This window comes from Seriola aureovittata, chromosome 19, assembly GCF_021018895.1.
Source record: "Seriola aureovittata isolate HTS-2021-v1 ecotype China chromosome 19, ASM2101889v1, whole genome shotgun sequence".
Taxonomy (NCBI): Eukaryota; Metazoa; Chordata; class Actinopteri; order Carangiformes; family Carangidae; genus Seriola; species Seriola aureovittata.
Genome location: NC_079382.1, coordinates 10221023 through 10242500, shown reverse-complemented (window position 1 = coordinate 10242500; position 21478 = coordinate 10221023). Strand labels below are relative to the sequence as shown.

The following is a 21478-nucleotide window of genomic DNA, read 5'->3' as shown; positions in this document are numbered from 1 at the left end:
TGATATTAACAGACATATTATCTCTCCTCCTTTTGACCCTGCTGTAAACCTCCCTCTAATTATGCAGTAGCTGCGTCATCTGCATTACGAAAACAGAGAAGTAAAAATAAAACTGTGTTTATCTCACCACTGGCAACAGCTCGAAGCTTCTTGAGCAATTTGACATGGGAGTCTGGCTTGATGGTGGTGGTGACGTAAGGCTCACAGCCTGCAGCATCCAGCAGGGTGTAATAGTAGAGCAGGCGACCCAGGTCGGTTCCCTCCACAGTTGGCAGAACATACTTGGTCATGTGGCTGTAAAAGGCCTGAGGGTTACCCTTCAAAGTGTGAAACAGACCTAGGGACTCGCTCCGGGACTCAATATCCTTGGTGGAAAGACTGGAGGAAGAGGAGGGAGGAAAGGGGAAGAGGAGAAAAACAAAACCATGAGTGTCTGTAAATGAATATATTTGACAATTTCACTTGGAAAGTAATAATCCATAAAGTTTTCATACCAATAAATACACACAAAAATTATCCAGCCTATCCCAAGTTCAAAGCTTTCAAAGCTTTTTTTTTTTTTTTTTTTTTTACATTTGCTGTTGTAAACACCTGCTGTCTGAGATATGTCTTCTCCATAGAAAACACCCATTGGATTACAGGATGTGAAACACTTTTAAGTTTCTGGCATCTGAAACAGCGGCTTGTTTGATAAAAACATATGAAGATCTAAGTTGTTCACATAAGCAGCAATAGCCACCATGCCTAAAAAAGATTAGACAAAACAGCAATACTGACAGAAACCCAAATTCCATCAACAGAGAAATCAAAGGAAGAAGACAACCAGCTCTGGAGACTGTTTGGTTGCAAAGGAAAAACAACACGGCAATCTGTGGGCTTATCACTAAAGTTACACTCATAGAGGATTTCATAGATTACTACTGAGAGTACACTGAAGAACTTGGTCAGCTCTGAAATAAAAAGGGGCAAAACTAGGACAGAAAGAAAGACAGAGAGGCAGAGAGAGAAAGATAGAGAGGAAGAAAGGAAGGCAGTAAAGATGAGGGTGAAATGCTGAGTTCATAGAGTGGAAAAAAAAACTGTGTGGATATCTATCCAGTGATTTGTTCAAGTTGTGTACAACTAATGCGCTCCTTTCCTTTTCAAAAAACATGTTTTGCCACAGAACTAAAAGTCAACAGCAGCAGGTGGCCTGGAGAATGAGAGGACAAGTGAAAAGAACACAAGCAAAACACCAGAGAGGAGAGGAAAAAAAAAAATCTCAGAGAGCCACAAACAAAAGTTAAACAAGGAGAGATACAAAGAATGAAAAGGCAAAGGGGAAGTAAAGCTAGTTGCTGGCAGTCACCAAGGTGCTTTGAGTAATCTGTGGCTGGCTGTCTGCGAGCGTGTTAGTGTGAGTGCAAGTCTGTTTATCTGTCAGAACGGGACAACATCAAAGAGGACAATGTTTCCTCTGGGCTCTCCATCAGAGCTGGCTGGGAGGCTTTCGCTAATGAAAAAAATATAGACAGTGGCAGCAGTGCAGCAGCTCACAATAAGCTCAATAATGCAAATAACACTAATCATCCAAACAACAGGGGCTCTAATAAGAGTGGAGTCAACAGAACAACTCCAAGTTAAGATTCTCTCAGTCACTTTCCCGCTTGTCTTTTTCCTAAGTGCACAAACAAACAGGCGGCTTGAGACGCCAATCGATGTTTCTGATGTTTCACTTTTTACTCCCATCAGCTCTAAAGTGACTCAAAAGGCAAGAGTACAATGGCAAGTGAAGAAACAACTTGTCCAACTAGGACTGTTTGAGGGGGGTTATGAGTTTTCCTTGGCAAGTGCACACAGGCGTGAATATAGACAGCTGTGAGCAGCAGTTTGTGCCCAGTGCTCATGGCAGGCTCTGATTTAGCTGAGTGTGTCACTGTAGCTCTTCAAAGCCAGACCGTCATCGTCTCTCAGTGTTTCGTCCCAATCCACTGACAAAAGGTGTTCAGTGCCTCTCTTTGCTCAGGATGTGAAAACCTCCTATCTTCTTTCTCCACAGCTTTAAGCATCTTTTTGTTCAGCATCTCTGTCCCGGATAGTTTTATTACCACTCTACTACATGGATGCTTTGTTACTGCTGCTCGCTCAGTGGTATTTCTCTCTGTACACAACACAGTTTCCCAGCCCATCTCGGTAGTGTTTATGTGGCTGTAATATCAGGAGCTTCTCATTACAATCTTCTCTTGTTTGTTTCAAAAGCCGGAGCGAGGAACAGATTTAATCCGGTTGAGTATTCCTCATTCTCTTAGCTGTTCCTCTCCTCTCTCATCCTCTCTTCTTCCCCATCTAACATTACCATATTTTTTTTGTTGTCTCTTCCACCATGTGTTACAAAAATAGCCTCCTAATATTCTTAAATTCAGAGGCATATTTAATTACCTTGGTAATCAGACATCCAGAATTAAACTCTAGGGGAGCTTTGGTGGAGTAGTGATGATTATTCAGCACATCATTGTTGTCTGGATTTATGCAAGCTGTAATTTTTATTTATTTTTTTAACGATCTATGTTGCTAATTTGTTTACAAATTACGGTCCAGCAGGGGGTTGTAAAAGTGCGTTTGTACTGTAGAGTTTAGTATGGAACCACTGCACATGGAAATTTTCTGCACAGCTGATTCACTTTTTCATTGTAAGGCAATTCTGCTGTCACACTTTTACACACACACACACACACACACACACACACACACACACACACACACACACACACACACACACACACACACACAATATAATATTGACATTAATATTGTTAACTATGATTTGTGCAATTGCATTCACACATGAAACATGAATAATGGATCATTTAAACATTAGGAACATCGTACATATTATTTTAAACCTGCAATAACTGAGTTTTTAGCCATTTGGGGAAAGAAGCTGTGACCTCAAATATTTGAGCCTTTTTTGCTGAATGGGGAAACTATGTCACTGAGAGCAGTGAGAGTGAACGAACAGTAAAGCGGCAGGCCGTAAAACCCAAAACAATGAACTAAAAGTCACTGTGAAGCTAATGAGTGGGTCTTTGGGTGCTTGCAAAGTGGGGTGATATTTCCCTGGGGGTCATCACCAAGAGCTACTGCTTTCACATTACACCCACTGTTAAAAACATTGTTTATAGCAGTCGTGATGATGTTAACACTGCCAAAATCACATTTTGAGTACTTGTCAACATTAAAAAGGACTGATGCTACATCTACACAAGTAGCTCCGTCTGGTTGCACCATGGTAATGCTGGTTTAATTTAGCATCTTAGCATGCTAATACTTTCTCATTAGCATTAAAGACAAATACAGCTACAGAGGCTCAGGGGGATGCCATTAGTTCTGCAGGTATTTGGACATAAACAACTGTACTGAACTGGTGTTTTGAGAAATATGGTGTACCAAATGACCGACTGCCTGATATTAACATCCCTAGACCCTTCTGCTAGCGTGGCTAAAAATATATTTATATGTGTTCCATTTCAGACAAGAAATGAATTTTCATATGAAACATACTATATGTAATTTCCAAAAACACTATCACACACAGACCAGGGAGAGGCTGAGGTGGTGAAGAGAAAAAGCAACATAGCCATTCAACAGTGGTATGGGGCGGTTAGAAAATATGGGTTACATGGACCGACTGCTTTGTTTCAGTTCTGTCAGAAATACTGTTTTTCCTACAACTGAGAGCATTACTCAACCAATGGTTATGTGGTTTTATTTATCAGTCCAGGTCCTGCTCTCTGTGGTTCTCCACTATAACTCCAAGAAACATGCTTACAGTCGTGCTCTAGGTCACGGTCATGCTCAGGGCTCAAACCTTGCAGAGTTTCTGTAGCACATCAATAAATCCCTAAACAGCAGAACCAGCAGCATCAAACAACTGCAGATGAACACACACTGTACTGTACCAAACCTTAACAACAGCGTAAGGAGGGAAGCTCATCAGCATGCTAAGCACACTCAAATGAGCAAACAGCAAGACACATGCTTGCTGTAATATTTCAGATAATTGTTGTATGGCTAGAACAGTATGATGCAAACGACAGCATGTGTTTTCACTCAGGTGACAGCTAGGCAGCGCGTCGCATGTCGACATCCTCATGCATACATCAAAACAAAGAGTCTCATTTATAGAATTGACCTGAAATTGTCAATTTACAATCACTTTGTAATAAGTATGCAACATGACATTGAAGAATAAACCTATTGAGAAAGAAAATAGCTAAGGTGAAACTGCAGTGACAGAGAGAGGAGGGGGAACTTTGCTGTGGCAGGGGTGACTGCAGTTCACAGTTTTCTTATTATGTTATATACAGTATATCATATATTCCAAGTATTGATATAATTTGCACATTTTGCCACAAGGTTCCTGAAAGGTGAGAGTGGGAAGTGCCTGGTGTACGCAGAGAAAAGTAGAAATAAGGTTCAAATAAACTGGATGACTAGTATTTGGATTCTGGCATTGCAAGAATAACACTTCCTATTGATCTAGGACATTATCAGCCAGGAGCAGAAAAGTTCTAATCAACCTGCAGTGTTACAGATTATACGCTCATATCTTTTTGGCACCCTTGGAGCCAAACAGTTAGGACTGCGTAGTGTGTAACACTGCCAATGTTCAATATAATTCAAACCTTAATTTGCCAGATGAGGTCACCAGATGTGCAACTCGAAGGAGCTGGTACAAAATTCAAAAGCGTCCTCTCCGTCTCTGATGATTCCTCATTAGGCTCAAAGCAAAACACATCTTAAGATGAATCAGAGGGGAAGGTGCCACAAAAGACTATTTATTTCTCATCATGGGCAAACTAGTGATTTGTAGAAAAGGCAGCACAAGTGGTCAGCAACAGCTGGCAGCAGGTAGGAACTGAAATGAGCTTGGAGCTGTGTTGTTTGAAATGTCAAACCTCATGTTTTTGTGTATTATCTGTCAACTGATGTGGAACACATTATCAGTGTGCGCCGCCTGGAGTAATCCAAAGTTTATCCATTCAACCAAAATAAATCAACAACAAGCCCAGCAAGACGAGCTGGTAACAGTGATGTTACATACAAGCTGTGTCAAATGGTGATATTTTGCCGGGACCATTTCATCTCGCAATACAGTAGGTATCCTGATTTTCTGTCTACATGTATTATTGAATGAGTTTGAAGCAGGTAAAGCAAAACTAAATATACAAAAAATGAATCTGGACGGTTTGGTTGAGCAACATACAACACTGGAAGCTTAAAGAAAACAGAAAACAAGGAAGTGAAATGGCAGGTGACTTCTGAGAGCACATGAACACCCCTCTTTCAGACAGGTCATATAAATGGTTTAATAGCTGTCATTAAATTGTCAAAAGAAACAGGCTGAAATTCATGTTCCCACAGGGCTCCAGTGTACATCTACAAAGACCTACATGCACAGAGAGAACAGTTGATGATGGCGGCGTTTAGCAGGCCATTGATTCCTCTAAAGCGTTTGTTCTGTGTTAATAGGACTGTCTCAGGGACACTCTAGCTCTATCATCCATCTCTTCTTCCTCCATCTATCTGGTCCTCCCTTCCTGCACACACTGATTCTTTACCTAATGACCTTTCTCTCCATCCTGTGTGTTTGTAATACTTAACAGTGAAGGCTCAGTAGCTCTGTATTCATTTTAGCTGAAATACATTTATGCATTTCACCCTTTGACCATATTATTTCCATATCTACTTATTTTCCAAGTGCTTCAGTAGCATCAGAATTTAGGTATCCACAGGTTAAACTTGTGTGCTAACAGTTTCCCTGCAGGGATCAATAAAAGCTTAAATTCCATCTTGCACCCACGCTTCTGTCTGTATGCATTTTTTTTTTTAGGTTCTCTGCAATGTGCTCTATTTATGTCAGTGCTCGCGTCCATCCATGTGTTAAATCAATATGCATTTTACAGATGCTTCAAATCAAGATTATAGTATGAATATTCTTCACGCATGTGTCATGATCTTGAGATTTTGGTAGAAAACTCTACCTCTCTCTCTTTCTGTCTCACACACACACACACACACACACACACACACACACACACACACACACACACACAGCAAGTGTGGTAGGGTTTTAAAAGGTATAGGTTGTAATTTATCGTTAAATGGAGTCCATAAACTATTTCCTTATATCAGAATGTGACAGTAGGGATATTTATCACAAATCCACATGTGTGCACGCAAACACACGCACGCACACACACATATCTCGACTCTGCTGAAAAGGCATTCTATTAAAACAAGGAAAGGTGCAGAGCTAGTCAGATCCCCAGCTATGAAGTCAGAGAGCAAATAAATTATGGAAATAGACTCTGACACACTCACGTCCTCTCTCTCTCTCCCTCTCTCTCTCTCCCTCTCTAAAACACAAACACACACATAAACACATACGCATTCAAAACACGGGGTAGGCTTTTTATGTCGGTGGGTTTTGTTAAAACTCAGGGACTGGTGCTACTTAAATTAACTTTTTTTTTTTCATTTCACTTTTTCAGGATTTTAAATACAGGGACAAGGAACAAGTGCGTGCACAAACAAAACTCAACAGACATGGGAATACATAAACACACATGCACCATTCATGTTTCTTTATCAAAACACAAATACATTTTTTAGGGGTCTTTCAAATGCACACTGACAGACTAAATGTTTCGAACTAATGAGATGACAAAAGTGATGTGAGCTAACAAACGCAGATGAGTAAAATGAGATTAAAATGCTGAGGGAGAGTTTATGTGATGGTGTTTGTATTTGTGTGTTTGAGTGTGTGTGTGCAGGTACCCGCTATCTGTAAAGAGGAACTCCAGGTGAGTCATGTAGACCTCCCACAGAGGAACACTGTAGCGCTTAGCCAGAGACAGAGCGATTCTGTACACACTGTCATCCAGTGTCCTAAACCCATACGGAAACACAAGCAGAGAGGAGGAAAATAATGATGAGATTTCACTGCATTTGAAGAAGAAAGGACCCTCACTCCCACTCATATGCATATGTGGTCCTAAGCAAATAAAACACACCATACTAACTATAGTATTAGAAATGATTATATTTAACTACAACTGTGTATACATAATTTGAGGAAATAGTATTGACAGCATATTCCTCTGAGTCCCTCCCCTGCTTACTCTGTGAGGCCAAGGATGGTCTCCTTCTTGTAGTCGGAGTCGGAGCTGAAGCGCTGGACATCCACACCGCGGCCCAGCCCCTGTAACACCTGCGCCTGGGTGAAATCTGTGAGACGCTCGTTGTAAACACGCAGCTGGCTGATCAACTTCTGCAGCTCCTCTGGCCAACCCGAATATGCAGACACATGCTGTGTGACCAATCGAATCAGCTCCTTTGGGTCGGCCTGTGAAGAGGGGAATAATTTTCACGTTTACACACAAACAGCTGCTGAATGTGTTATTTCATGCTAGTGGCTTCACAGAGTAAAAAGGATATTGGATGGATATTGTGCTAAAAGCAAAATTTGGTAATCCTGAGAATTATTATCATGCCTACTCGTCTGAATAAAAGCAAATAAAAATTGGACTGCCAGATCTCTGCCCCTTTGCTGTAGGAAAATAAATATGATGGCTACTCATTTGAAGACTTAAAGGACAAGTGTGTAGGATTTAGTGGTTGCAGATTGAAACCCCTCACCCCTCCCTTTCCAAGCACCTCCGAGAATCTACAGTGGTTTTCAGGTAATGTAAGAATGTGAAAGGATGTCTCTAAAGCCAGTGTTTGATTTGTGCCTTCTGGGCTACTGTAGAAACAGTACGGCACAACAGGGTGAGCTTTATGGACGAGGGTCCGCTGCCTATGTAGATACGAAAGGCTCATTGTTGCTCCACTACTGTAAGCACAGTGTAAGCTTAACAATGGGCCACACTTTGAATCTATTTGCCACCTCATATATTTGCTCCAGTCCATTACACTGAAGCCTCCAAATTCATTTTTTGGTTAAATGAAAAAATGATTTTCACAAATTTTATACAGGATGATAAAAAACAACAACAAGGTTGAATTTATAATATTAGCCATATGATGGAGGCGGCTTTCAGTTTACCACTTTCTACTGATGCTATTGTGCTACTGGTATGGTACCAGTGCCTTATATCTTTACGATTTCTTGTTAAATTAAAAAAAAACAAAAAAAAAAGATAAACAAAATACCTATGCCTAAAGACTGTATCTGGAGTTTGATTTCAAATTCAACAAATGAAAAATGAAACCCTTCCTCTTCAGGAAAAAATAATGACAGTAGCCAAATATCTACAGTGCATTCGGAAAGTGTTCAGACCCCTTCATTTTTTTTTCTTTTTATATTTTGTTGCTATCTTATGATCAAATTGAAAGAATATACTTTTTCCCTCACCAAGCTACACTCAATATCCCATAATGACAAAGTGAAAACTCAATTTTTGATTTCTCTTGCAAGTTTTTGTTGTATTACTCTACATCCTGTTTACCTGGTATATTACCTTCTAATACCAATAATGCTAATATTCACCAATGAGAACAAGAGAAACTTATGCCCCAAATTCGCTCCTCTTCTCTTATCTCTTTATCCCTAATTTGCTTTCAAATACTGGATACAGCACTAAGCCAGGTTTGACCAAATGCAACTGCCCTTAAGGCTTATCACTTAACTATGTCACACACTGAGCTTCAAACACCCTGCACTGCCTGATATATAAAACTTCACAGGTCTTCCGCCGCTCTGCCGTGACGAACTAATGAGGCAATTTTCAAAAATGGCTGTAATTTTCAAAAATCGGCAGAAAAAGGCAGGGGCACACCAACTAGCCTGGGCTTACTTCTATCTAAGTTTGCTTCCAGGTAGACACTGACAACTGCACCTGAGTTAAATCAGGCTATTCAATATGCACCCTTTTTCCTACACACCAAGAAAGTACGGGTAATTGTATCTAGAACCATAATTGCTACTGTGATTCAGGCCTATGGGGAATAAGACAGTGGATACGCATTTGTGAGAGTGTCACGCGCAGGGAACGGTAGGTAAATGTTGTATCTCTCTCATCACCTCTGTTCTAATTAAATGAGCTCCTGAATTTGGTTTTTGGCATCTTATATGCTGTCGCCCAGCAGGATGAGATGGTTTATTTGTTGATCTTATTTGCATAAGGTAATTATGGCTGCTGGAAATGTGTGAGCTTGAAAACAGAGGTGTGTGTGTGTGTCTGTCTCTGTATGTCTCCCTACTCTCAGCATGTGTGTGCGTCGTTAGATGTGGCCATACTGGCAGTCATGGTGGCAGATTCACAGTTCAAAAGCAGGACAGGGAGGGAGAGCGAGGAGAAGAGATAGAGAAGAGAGAGTATTAAAAGTGTAGAAAGTATAGAAGTGGGGGGGGTGTGGCATGAAGAAAGTAATGGAGAGGAGAGGGAAGGAAATAAAAGGAGGATTGTATTTGATAACGCTGGCACCATTTTGGACACCATTTTCAGACGAGGAAGAATGACACAAAAGGGAGAACACTGAGAGAGAGAAGAAAGTCTGTTGGAGCTGTGATGGACAGGCCTGTGTTTGAAGAACTTTATTGAAATAAGGCTTTCATGATGAAATACTGTTTGCGTTCTCTGTCTCACTCTCTCTGTCATTCATCTGCAGTACTTTGTCCTTCTGGCTATCTGGATTATATCCTTCCTTACCGCTACATACACTCATTTTTCTTGCAACTCACAAATTATTTAACCCCTTCCTTCATTACTTAGGAATCTCTAGAATCCCTTTTCTTTCTAATAAGTATTCTTTGCAATCCCAATTGTCTGCAAATTAAGCACAGACAACACTCATTCCTAATTTTTTCTTCATCTTATCTAATTACTTGCTTATTGAAATTCAAAGCGTCTTAAAAAGACACTTCTTGTATTTCTTCAAAGAGAAGAATGTATAAACTGTATGTAAAGTATAATTACATAAGGGAGTGTGTGATGTTACACAGCTGGGAGGAAGCCAACTCTCTCAAACTCCCCCTTCAGCTATTCCACTGTTGCCACAGGCTCTTCTCTCTTTGCTCCCCTCCTTCCTGTGATGCCTCCTATGAGGGAACAGTGTAAAAATAAAAAGTCTGCGTCTTGGTCTCAAATAAGTTCAGCCACACTTGCTCTCTCATTTTCAGTCTTAATTTCCCATGTTATTATATTTCAGTATCTGCACCCATCAAAAATTGTTTCGCCTCTTTCCAAAGATGGCTGGTTAAATATGTGAAATAAATATTGTCAGAGTAACTCTTTGAAGCCAGTCAATTTATTATTGTGATTAACTTAATTATATCAAACAGTATTGTTGTCCCTTTTACCACTGTTCCATCTGCGTAAGTGGGCACTATGCAAAACTGCTAGGGTTTTCCGTAAGCGCCGGCCGGCGGCCAAACAGCCGGACATTTAAGCATATAGAGCGGCCTTTAATCACGTCGGTTTGTTTTTGAGAGGAGAAGATATCTGCGGAACAGCTTTTAAATAACCGCATATTTCCCCAAAACTCTGCATTTAGTTTGAACCTGCATAAATGTGAACATGTAGAATGCGATATTGTAGTCTGCTCTGTCCACAGTCAAAAGCACAGCATGCTAGCTCAGCAGCTAACAGCTCATTGTTACAAACAGGCTAAAGAGAAAGCAGTCTGTATGTATGTACAGTAGGCCAAGTTTACCATCTTTACTTTAAATAAAATAAATGTAGAAAGACTACAACCTTACGTATATGTGATAGACACCTTCTCCTTTGGGAACCATAAGTGTAATGTACAAAAATTTAAAGGCAACAAATGTCCAATAACTGCAGAGATAATTCAGTCTGGACCAAACTGGACCAAAAGAAAGGCAATGAGCCAAACCTAGTGTGGCAAAAAAAGAATATGGCTCCCTATGTTTCTATCAGTCTGACAGTCCAAAAATGTAAGAAGCCCTCATCTAATTCATATTCACTACAAGGGTATACGATCAAAATTGTTTTAATTTGTTTTAATTTATACAAACTACCCCCAGAATTGGTCTGGGTGTTAACGGATTAGAGATTGCTAAATTTCCAATGTAATATTATTCTCTGCAAGTTATGAGATCCTCAATGCCACACACACACAAACACACACACACACACACACACACACACACACACACACACACACATGCATACACATATACACAAACCTGTTAAGCCTAACCTAGTTTTTAATAACATTCTGTCACATTGAAGATATAAAGAAACAGTCATGCCTTTGCTCTCCACAGAGTAAGATAGTAATGATCTTAATGAGCTGTGTTTATGTCCTGCATAATACTTAGTTATACAGTCAGTGGCCTCATTAGCACTAATTCAGCAAATGGTGTATACAGTATGTGCACATAATTAGGAGGAATGCACAGGGGAGAGAAATCAGGCACCATTTTTAAAGGAATAATCACCATCATAAACAGGATCGGCTGCACTGTGGGTCATAACACACCATGAAGGGGACTGATCACAGGCAAGACACAAGCCAAGAAGACTGCAAAGATACAAACAAGAGGAGCAGGAGTAACTTAGCACTGTCAAACCAGTGCATCTAATCAAAGGTTCAGAGACTACTTGTCTCGAACATTCCCAGTTAACTGCAACAGTGCATTTAGAGTGCATATTTGTCTAATAGGGGGCTTTCTGCAGCTACTCCACTCTGCAGGACTCCCATGGGTAAAATATAGACTGCTAATGATTGTGGTACAAGGGTGCAATTTGTACAAGTGCACAATTTGTACAAAAAGAGGAAAGCGAAGTCATTGGATGTGTGGTGCTTTTCTATGATGGGAAATTCATACAGTCTAACTCATTATTCCAGTCAATTCAACAACAGGGAGCTGGCTCATTGGTCCAGCACTTTCAAGGTCAGCTCCGGTAGCTCGAATCCTGTTGTGGCCATGAATTGAAAAGGCATCTGCAATGACCGCAGGCATTACAGAATGTCTCTAGATGTAAGCAAAGTGCTGTTTTATCAAGTCATCTCGCTGCTATTAGGAAAACACTTTTATCTTCGCTACTAATACAACTTCAATCGACTGAGTGTTTTGGTAAGCTTGTGTGATTTATTTTTCCAGTTTGAAAAACTTAACATTCTGTCCACACTGTTAGAGCGCCATCAGGTAGAATAAAAAACAAATATATATCCTTAATGAAGGTGAAAATATTCTTTACAAATCACTGACTCCATCTGAATATGTGAATTGGAGGTAAAGCACCTAACAATGATTTGTGGTCTTTAATTATAAAGCTAAATGTTGTAATGAGATAATCAGAGAGCTAAGCAGTTTTTCTGCATGATAAACTCTAAAGTCATGCTGTGTGTCTATACTACAATTGTGTATACTATAAATGTATGTTTGTCTGTGTAGCACAAATGTGAGTGATCAATACTCGACTGCAGGCAAAGATAAATGGTTGAGTGAAAAACCTCAATCTCTTTACTCAGCACATTGCAGCACAGCGGCTGCACATTCACAGCTACAATTATGCTAAGCACAAGCATTCTCACACACTCACACACACAATCAGGGGAAAAACTCACACATTAAAACATCGCCAAGAACAGGCAAACAGACCTTAACACTTACATAAACACGGGCTATTGTGCAATCTCGTGTAAACAGCACCAGCAGAACAATTACGGTAAAGAGCTCCTCTATTTCACATACGAGCACTTTAGCCGGTATAATGAAAACTTCCAGTGCGAGCAAGTGGAAAGGGGCTCATTATGCCTTAGGGAATAATGGAAACCCAGCCTCCATGTCACCGAGCCCGGTGCTGCTCCAACATGCCTGGGAGATGTAATCAGATGGGAAAGTAACAGTTAAAGATCTTGAAAGCCAATAGTGGGCAACAAAATCGTCAAGAAGCAGTGGGCTGTACGTCGTAGAGACCTTTGTGCTGAGTAACTGAACACAGTTAAACTAGGGACTAGAGTTGAAAAAAAATTTAAAATGTGAACAGACTGTGACACTGGTGTATTTGCCAGCAGTCAGAACAAACATACTAAAGGTGTCTAAAACACAGTATTCAAGGGTATGAAGTTGAAGTAGGGTGAGAGAGGTGAGTATAAATTACATAATTCCACTACGCATTGGTTATTGAAACACTGTTCTCATAAAGGGAAATGCTGGTATCTGGGGACATGGCGACATTGCACCGAGTCCAACAGGGCGACTCGCCCCTTTCTCTCTCTCTCGCTCCTTCTCGGACACCCTGAGCGGTGACAGTATGATAACAAATACATTTTATGGCTATCTTAAAACTAAACAGAATTGTCATCATAAACAAAACATTACTTATTTACATTTAATAATCATATCATTCACCATATCCATATTCTCGATGACTGTCCCTTTAGGTCCCTGTCAGTGCCGAAAGCAGCAGGCTAAGAAACCAAACTAAGTCACGTGTTGTATCTGTCTGTCTATTGATGTTCTCCGCTCTGTTTAATCATCGCCTGGCACCTACAACAAACAGCACTTTAATGACCCTCAGCTGATTGGAGCGTGCATGTGCGAGCGCGTAGATGTTGCAAGCATCGTTTATATGCGGGTTATGCCAACTTGAAACTATGGCAGGGCAGATCTAATTTAATATAAATTGAACACTACAAATAATAATAATAATAATAATAATAATAACAACTCAATATATTGATGGGAAAACAAGGCAAATTTCATCTTGACATTGGCAAAGGCACAAGCTGTGATCTTGGTGATCGTCGTCCATCGGCACAACCCTTATGGAGTTCAGAGATGACAGGTCATCCACTCTAAAGTAATTAAAAGAGCTGGATGGTTAAACAACACCCTGGAATGTAAATTGCATATGTGCCCGACTAATGTGAAAATCTGGCTGTTCAGGGTTTTCTGTACTCCCCTGTTTACCTCTCATTTATGGTGTAACATTTATGGTGATGCAATGAGAATGTTAATATATATGATAAAGTTTTAGAGTTAGCAGAAATGTCAAGAAGTGATAAGAAATCGTACGTGTAAGTGTATGTTCTGATTAGGTAATTAACAGCATAACTGATGCAGTGGTAAATCCTCCCAAAAGGTCATAAGTTTACACCATACTTATGAGATGTGGCATCAATGCGTGGGTGGATGATGATGAATTTCATTATATGTGACAGATATGAATATGCATGTACAATATGGATTTGATTAATTGTTTCCTTCACCTGAAGTTCTTTTTACAGGCAGCTTCAGGTCCAAAACCTCTACATCTACAGAACAGTGAAGAAACTGTCTCCTGATTGAGGCCTTAAAAACAAATCAAACACCTCAAGCAAACCCTCAGAGACTTCTGTTCCTATTTGCAACTGAATGGCTTCAGTGGCTTGAGTGTTTGGTGTCTTACTGCTTGGGTATGAAATTATGTGATAGTGACAAGAGAATTGAAAGAGCATGAGAGTTATTGAGATACAGAGTTACTGCTATTCAAGTGGAGGGTGGGAAACACTCGGAGACAGCTCGACACACCACAGCGCACGCACACGCACACAAACACACCACCCACTGTCACGTGAAAACTGATCTAACACTCTGATGCACACGAACATGTTAGCCTGCAGCTACGCATAAAAAACACAAACAAACAAAGCAACACATAATTATATATAAAAACTATAAAAACACATGTTTAGGTATGTGACATGTTTTTCTCCTGCTAGACTCATTTGCAATGCAAAGCAAGCAAATGCACAAAATATCCTGTCATACATATCTGAAATTAAATATCACATGCTGTACAATGTGTGCCCTTAAAAGATAAGAGAGAGCGAGAGAGCTAAAGAAAGCACAAGAGAAATGTATAAAGCATGCACAGTCAAGATAGTATTGTGGATGGAGAGGCCCGAGATTCGACAAGAGCGAGACAGGCCTACGGCGGGGAAAAAAAGACTAAACAGAGCGTAGAAGGAGGGGGAACGATAGCAGAAAGAGCAACATAATGTGGACAGAAAGAAGTAAAATGGAGACACTTGAAAACAGAACTGTCATGCCGACAAAGCAATTCTTTAAACTTAACTGACAGGAAAAAAAAAATGGAGAAAAGGAGAGGGACAAAGTGGAGGAGAGAAGAAAAAATCCCGGGTTGAAAGGTTTTCTTCCCTCTTGCTTCCATCAGTGTTCGAGTAAAAGTTGCCACTAACTCATCATTAAAAGCTGAGTGAAGGCAAGACCTGGAACACAACGATAACAAGCACTCTCTCTGGTAGAACAAGCTAAAAAGAAAAAAACTCAAAGGAAATGACAGATGAAAAAAAAAAAGAAATGAGCTCAAAATGAAGGTACAACTACCAAAGTGTAGAGCAGAGGAGAAAAAGCTGTATATATTTTAAGTGAATGGACTTGGGGACTGATTACTGCCATTACGACGCAATGTGTCAATGTGGGGGGATGAAGATGTCTGTGCGTGTTGTGTTGAGTTTATATACAGCGTGTGCTTTCCTGACCTTGAATGTCAGCTGGGACACACTTATCCACTTCCTCTGCTGACCTCTTTCCCTCTTTCATTCTTTTATTTCAACATTTTACCTCCCCTCCTTCCACCTGGACTAAAACCTGTGAGAGCCACAGTCCACTCAAGGAAAAGGTCAGAGCCATTTCTTCTCTTTATTCTCCACCAATCACCCTCAGACACCCCTGTTGCTACTCTTTTGCCATCACTATCCTCTTCCTTCCTCTTCTCACTTTTATATTCTGATAACTTGTTCTGTTCTTGTTGGCTTCTTTTTTCAAACTTTTTAAGAAAAGGAGCATACATTTAGTTTCCAACTGACACAGTCAAATCTCATATAATCCGAAGAGTCTAAGAGCCTTTCAATTATGCGAAATGTATGCTCTATTGGCTGCTATAATTAAGACATTGTTTAAACTTTAACACTAAAAGGATGAATGTTCAGCCCACTGTTGGCACTGTTATCTTGTCAAAAGTCATACACACCCACTTGCTCGTTTTCACTCTGCTGGTTCCTCCTGCAACCCTGTGACAGACATAAACCATGGGCGACACAGTGTTTTGCTGTGGTGCTGGTGGTCCCCGCTGAGAAATGCTCTGCTTAAAGAGCTAAAACCTGAACCAAGCTTCTTAGGTTTTCAAGAAACTTCTTCAAAAACCAATCTGCTGAAAACAGTTCAGTGTTTTGGGTTGAAGCCACAGCTTTAAACTTACCATTTTTTTTTATCTGTGTGCCAAATGCCTGCTGTTTGCAGACGAATCCTGTAACTTTTAAGTCTTGTTTTTTGGTGTTTTGGGTCATCTTTAATGTATTTCTTTATATTTGTGTTGCAAACTTGTAACTTTTGGTATTCAGAAAAGCATATTATGTAGAGAACTTAAAATTTTTATCAACTGCCATGCATATCAACTACTAGTTCAAAACTTAGTATATGGCTGGACCATGTCCATGGTCAATGTGTGAAATTGAGGACATGGCTGGAAACTGTTGAGGAACTGCTCCAAAAATTCACTGCTTTCATTGGAAAGTAGCTAAAGCCTGATGGAAATCTCACTAAATGTTGTTAGATTATGTAATATGATAGTTAGGATGTTCATGATGTCACCGCATCGTATCTCCATTCTGCCTAGTGGCAGCCAGTTTCACCCTTTTTTTAATATAATTTTATTTTTTTGTCTCTCACACAGCGCACAGCTTCTGCCTGGGTAAGAAGCTGCTGCTACGCCTCTCTGCCACCCACTGAGCAGACAAAGAGAGACGCAAGAATCTTGCTCTCGACGCAGTACTGGCGACTTTTTTTTATGGAAAGTAGCTAAAGTTACTTGACTCAGTTAGTCAGCAACATTTGCGCTATAGGGCTGACACCGCTGCTGTAGTCCAGCCAAAGAGAATCAGCATAATATTCGATACCTCTATTCAGTCAACCACACACAGAACTGTTACTCCATGCTAACCTGGTAGAGAGTGTGGTTCTTGTCCTTGAAGCAGGGTTTGAGACGGGAGTAGATCTGGAGAGAGTAGTAGTAGGCCGCCAGCTGGAGTGACAAGGCAGAGTGACACTGTTTCTCAAAACACCTGTTGGCATCCAACACCTGCATGTGTGGATGGACAAATATAAGAAGAAAATACAAGCGATGTTATCATCATGGCATTTTAAATATTCACTGAAATGTTTGCTGTAAGAGAGAAAAAATGTGACAAATGCATTGAATGAACCTGTTTCCCTGCAATTCCAAAAAGTCCACAGATAAACCCCACAGTTAAGAATCATAAGTTTAATGTTTAATAAATCACTGGTTTAAGCAAAAAATCTCTTCTAATGGTGCTGCGTCATCCCATGCAGTTCCCATGCAGTCAGTCAGTTTGTCAGTAACATCACTTTAATCCGATTGGAGCTAACAAGCTCTCCAGGAAATATCTCTGTAATATCCACTCCAGCAGTTTAGTGTTTCACTGGCGATGCGGCAAGTGTTAAGACTCATGAGGGATTTCACTACCTCCACTTGAACACAATCTACTGCTGTTAGCAAAGGGTTTCTTTCTGTCTTGTGCTTTCATTTTCTTAGCTATCAGAGCATCAGACTGTTATTCTGACAGCTGGCAAGGAATGACATGGCAAACCAGTGCAGGAGCAGCAGAACAGGTTTATAGAACATGTGAATGTTGATTAAATTGAGGGAGACATGTGGCTCTTTGGAATCATACGTGTATTGTATGACTAGCGACATCATTTTGGTGACCGTTTAGTGTGGCTTTGATTCTGACACACTGCTGAAATAAACTCTCTACCACAATAGCTCATCTAGAGATGTAAGAGATCAATAGAGGATATGGATTCACTGAGGCATTTGTCACAATCCCACACAGTTACATTGTTACTGGGTACAGAGTAGATGTGTCTATAATAAAGCTAAATAAAGCTGTGTGTGTTTGTGTGTGTGTGTGTGTGTGTGTGTGTGTGTGTGTGTGTGTGAGACTGTGTGTCCACCTACCTGAGGCAGGGCCAGTAAGTAGGACAGAGCCAGCATCATGTCCCTGGGAAATGCATCGTTGGCCAGCTGTAGCAAAACTGGAAAGGATGGAGGGATGGTGGGATGGTGAGAGAAGGCGAGAAGGGGAAGAAAAGACTTTAACTAAAGAACCCAGGATTAACAACCAACCCTCCCCTCTTGGACAACTCTCATCCCACGTTTGTTGAATACAGATGACAGCGCCTGTCAGAATACACTTCTCTGTGGGCCAGACAAAAAAGAGGGAAGGTAAAAATAGAGGGAGACAAAAAGAAAAGGGGGGGGGGGTGCAAAGTCAAGAAGCATCATTAAAAATCCCACCGAGGTCTAGGATTCTGTCCATCTTCTCTCTGGGCTATTGTGTGGATATCTGCGTGTGTGTGTGTGTGTTTGCATATGTTGTGTACAAAAGAGGGTTGGTTGTGTATGGATGTGTGTGTGCATGCACATGTGCATGTGTATGGTTTTGTGCAGAGAGAGTATTTATTATTCAAAGAGTAAGTACATGCCCACTTCTAATAAGTGCTCTCCAGATGAGTCCAAACTTCATTTAAGTGCACTTTAAAGTTGAATCCCCTGAATGCCAAATTAGCCTATGCATATGTATCGACAGCAAAGACAGGAAGAGGAGTTTGACTATAGGAATCAAAAGTGATCTGTGTTTGACTGGTTTTGACTTGTCTGTTTGAACCAGTGATCTGGCCGAGCACGTCATGGTGACTGGGAATAAGCAGTTTCTGACTTAAGGTCTGACTAAAGTGTCCCAATTCCATAATACACACTAACTGTATACAGTATACTATATGTTACTTAAGCTTTACAGTTCATCCCTATCCTTGGAAGTAGTAGTTTAACAACAACAATCCTAACTCAAATTCTATTTACAATAATAAACAAATGACAAAAAATGAACTGGTTCCAACTTCTCAAATGGGAATATTCTGTTCCTCTCTTATATTCCACTAAATAGAATCTGTTTTGGTTTAGAAACGCTGGTTGGACGAAGCATGATGCATGAAGACGTCACATTGGGCTCTAGGAACTCTTGATGACCATTTTTTTCTGACTTTTAATAGCCCAAACAATCAATTTATTAATCAAGAAAATAACTAGTAGATTATTCATCAATGAAAAATAATCATTACTTGTGGTACAGTTGCATCCCCATGACAAATGAGCAGACTCCCTCTGCTGATGAAAACCATGAGATATGGTGGAAAGCTCCAAAAGAAGCCGTTTTGGCAGAATTGCACAATTACTATACTTGATCATTTTGTACTAACAGGAAATTATGCAAAAAGTGCAAAAAAAAATACATGAATCAAACTGCAACTTCAAAATGCCACTGCCAATTAAACCTCACTAAGAGAAGAAAGATGTTTTTTCCAAAGATCCAAATATTTTTTCAAGCTGCATCACCAGCATCTGCAATTACTTCTAATGTTCTGCAGCTGTGAGAAGCTCCACAAGCTTTATTTTTTGCATTGCATTATTGGAAGATTGTGTACAACAGCACATATTTTAAAATCAAGAATCGTTTAGTATGCATACAAGCTGATCTGATTTTGTCACTGTTCGAACGTGAACACAATATTATCAAATCCTGTTTAGCATTAGTGTGTCGTATGAAACTGGGACAAAGTCCATGTTTTTGCAGTGGCTCTAAGGCTGATGGGATTTGGAGGCTAGAAAGAACTTTGGGCACAAGGATGCAATTTTTTCCCAAACTGCTGGCCCCAAGGCCACGACATTAAAACACAAGCATGCACGCACGCGCACACACACACTATTTGACTGAAAATACGTAGATTTACTAGATAGACACTGTAAACACACAGACACCCTTTCTTAATCACTCACTAACTCTCTGTGAGAAAACGGGGGGAAAGAGCAGAGAGAAGCAGAGGCAGACAGAATCACTTTGTAGTCTCAGACCCAAGGAGAACAAAAGCCTGTTCTTGTGATAAGAGCCTGAGACAAAATGGAACAGACAGAGAAAAGTAGAGCATGGACACTGGGAGAGAGACAGAGGCGGGGGCAAAGGGAGAGACATACAGTATACACTGTAGGACAAAATGCACACTAATATGCATACGTGCACAGACAGGCCAGTACCTGACACGTACTGTGGAGGTTCAGTGTGTGCATGTGCGCGCAGGGCTGGAGTGATGCACCAGTTTAAAGAGCCATAACAGCTCTCTTAAGCAGAGTGCCCACCCTCCTCCCTTTCTCATTTTTTTCTCCCCTCCTCTCTTACCTCCCGGGTTTCAATGAGCTACACCTCAGAATGAGCTGATTACACGCCTCTCTAAAGCTACTGATACCATCGGGACAGGAATTACCAGAGGGGTAAACACACACACACGCACACACACATACACACAGAGTAGATAACCCTAACTTAAAAGCATACAGTATTTCTGCTTGTGTGCGAGAGAGAGAGGAAAACAGAGAGAGTGATAAAGAGACACCACGTGTCTCTGTCTTGTGTGTGTGTGTCAACACATGCATACACACACTCCTGCTCCTGTGTCAGCTAAATCGGGCATATTGTTAGCAGGATGGTGAGACAGTGACTTATTACTATTTCAACTGTGCAGGCAGTGTGAAAAACAACCGATTATGGCCTGGTCAACGTGTGGCCAATAGCAGCACTCCACGCTGTGCGAGTGAGTGCAAATATGTGTGTCTCTGTGTTTCTTCACACCAAGTGCTTGTGTTTGCACCTTACTCGGCTCAATCCCATTGAGTTACTTTCCTCCTGTGTCATCATTAATTACCTCCACCTTATCTGGGGCAGGTGAAAAATCAATGTATTTATTTTCTTAAAGGCCACCTCCTAGTCTGTTTTTGAGGGCAGCCGGCGTGGCGGGCCGATACAGGAGTCATTAATCGAAGGTTGTTATCGGACGCGATGCCGTCCAGACAGGCTTTTCTCTTTCTTGACACGTCGCACTCCGCAGCAGCTCCGAAGGGAAGGTGACTTTTTAGAGGAGAGATATTCATTTGAGTGACAGTGGCACAGAGAAACAGAGAGCTTGGATTTGGTGGAACGTGTGGGTGTGTTAATATGTTTGTGTGTGTGTGTGTGTGTGTGTGTGTGTGTGTGCGTGTGTGTGAGAGAGAGATGTGTGAATGCATATCTATACATTAGCACTTCATGGTCAAAGTGTGTGCGTCGCATTCTTCAGTGTCCATGAATTAGTATTCGAACACGTTCACACACACACACACATCTGTTTGCTCCGAATTTTTGTAGTTGCATTGATTCTGGCGAGCTGCTGTGATCCATCACGCAGCATGGCCTTGATGTTTTGACTTGATGCTATCTCTCTGGTATGGCAGTGGTGACGCGTCATTATTTACTGTTGCCGTGGGATACGTGGGGATACATTAATTAATCAGTATGAGGCTATTCTTCCCATGTTGTCCCCTAGTCCACCACATATGGGCTCCGT

The 21478-nt window shown here is 40.8% G+C and overlaps 1 protein-coding gene across 1 annotated transcript in view; it reads right to left on the bottom strand.

Annotated features, from left to right (window-relative positions):
• The window catches only part of nbas (NBAS subunit of NRZ tethering complex), a 144144-nt gene that overhangs the window by 52658 nt on the left and 70008 nt on the right, over positions 1-21478 (bottom strand). The window contains exons 40-44 of the mRNA XM_056405187.1: positions 18003-18079; positions 16965-17102; positions 7164-7387; positions 6820-6930; positions 128-378 (exon numbers count right to left, since the gene is read on the bottom strand). Of these exons, the coding sequence (XP_056261162.1) occupies positions 128-378; positions 6820-6930; positions 7164-7387; positions 16965-17102; positions 18003-18079 (801 nt within the window). The remainder of the gene's footprint in view (positions 1-127; positions 379-6819; positions 6931-7163; positions 7388-16964; positions 17103-18002; positions 18080-21478) is intronic.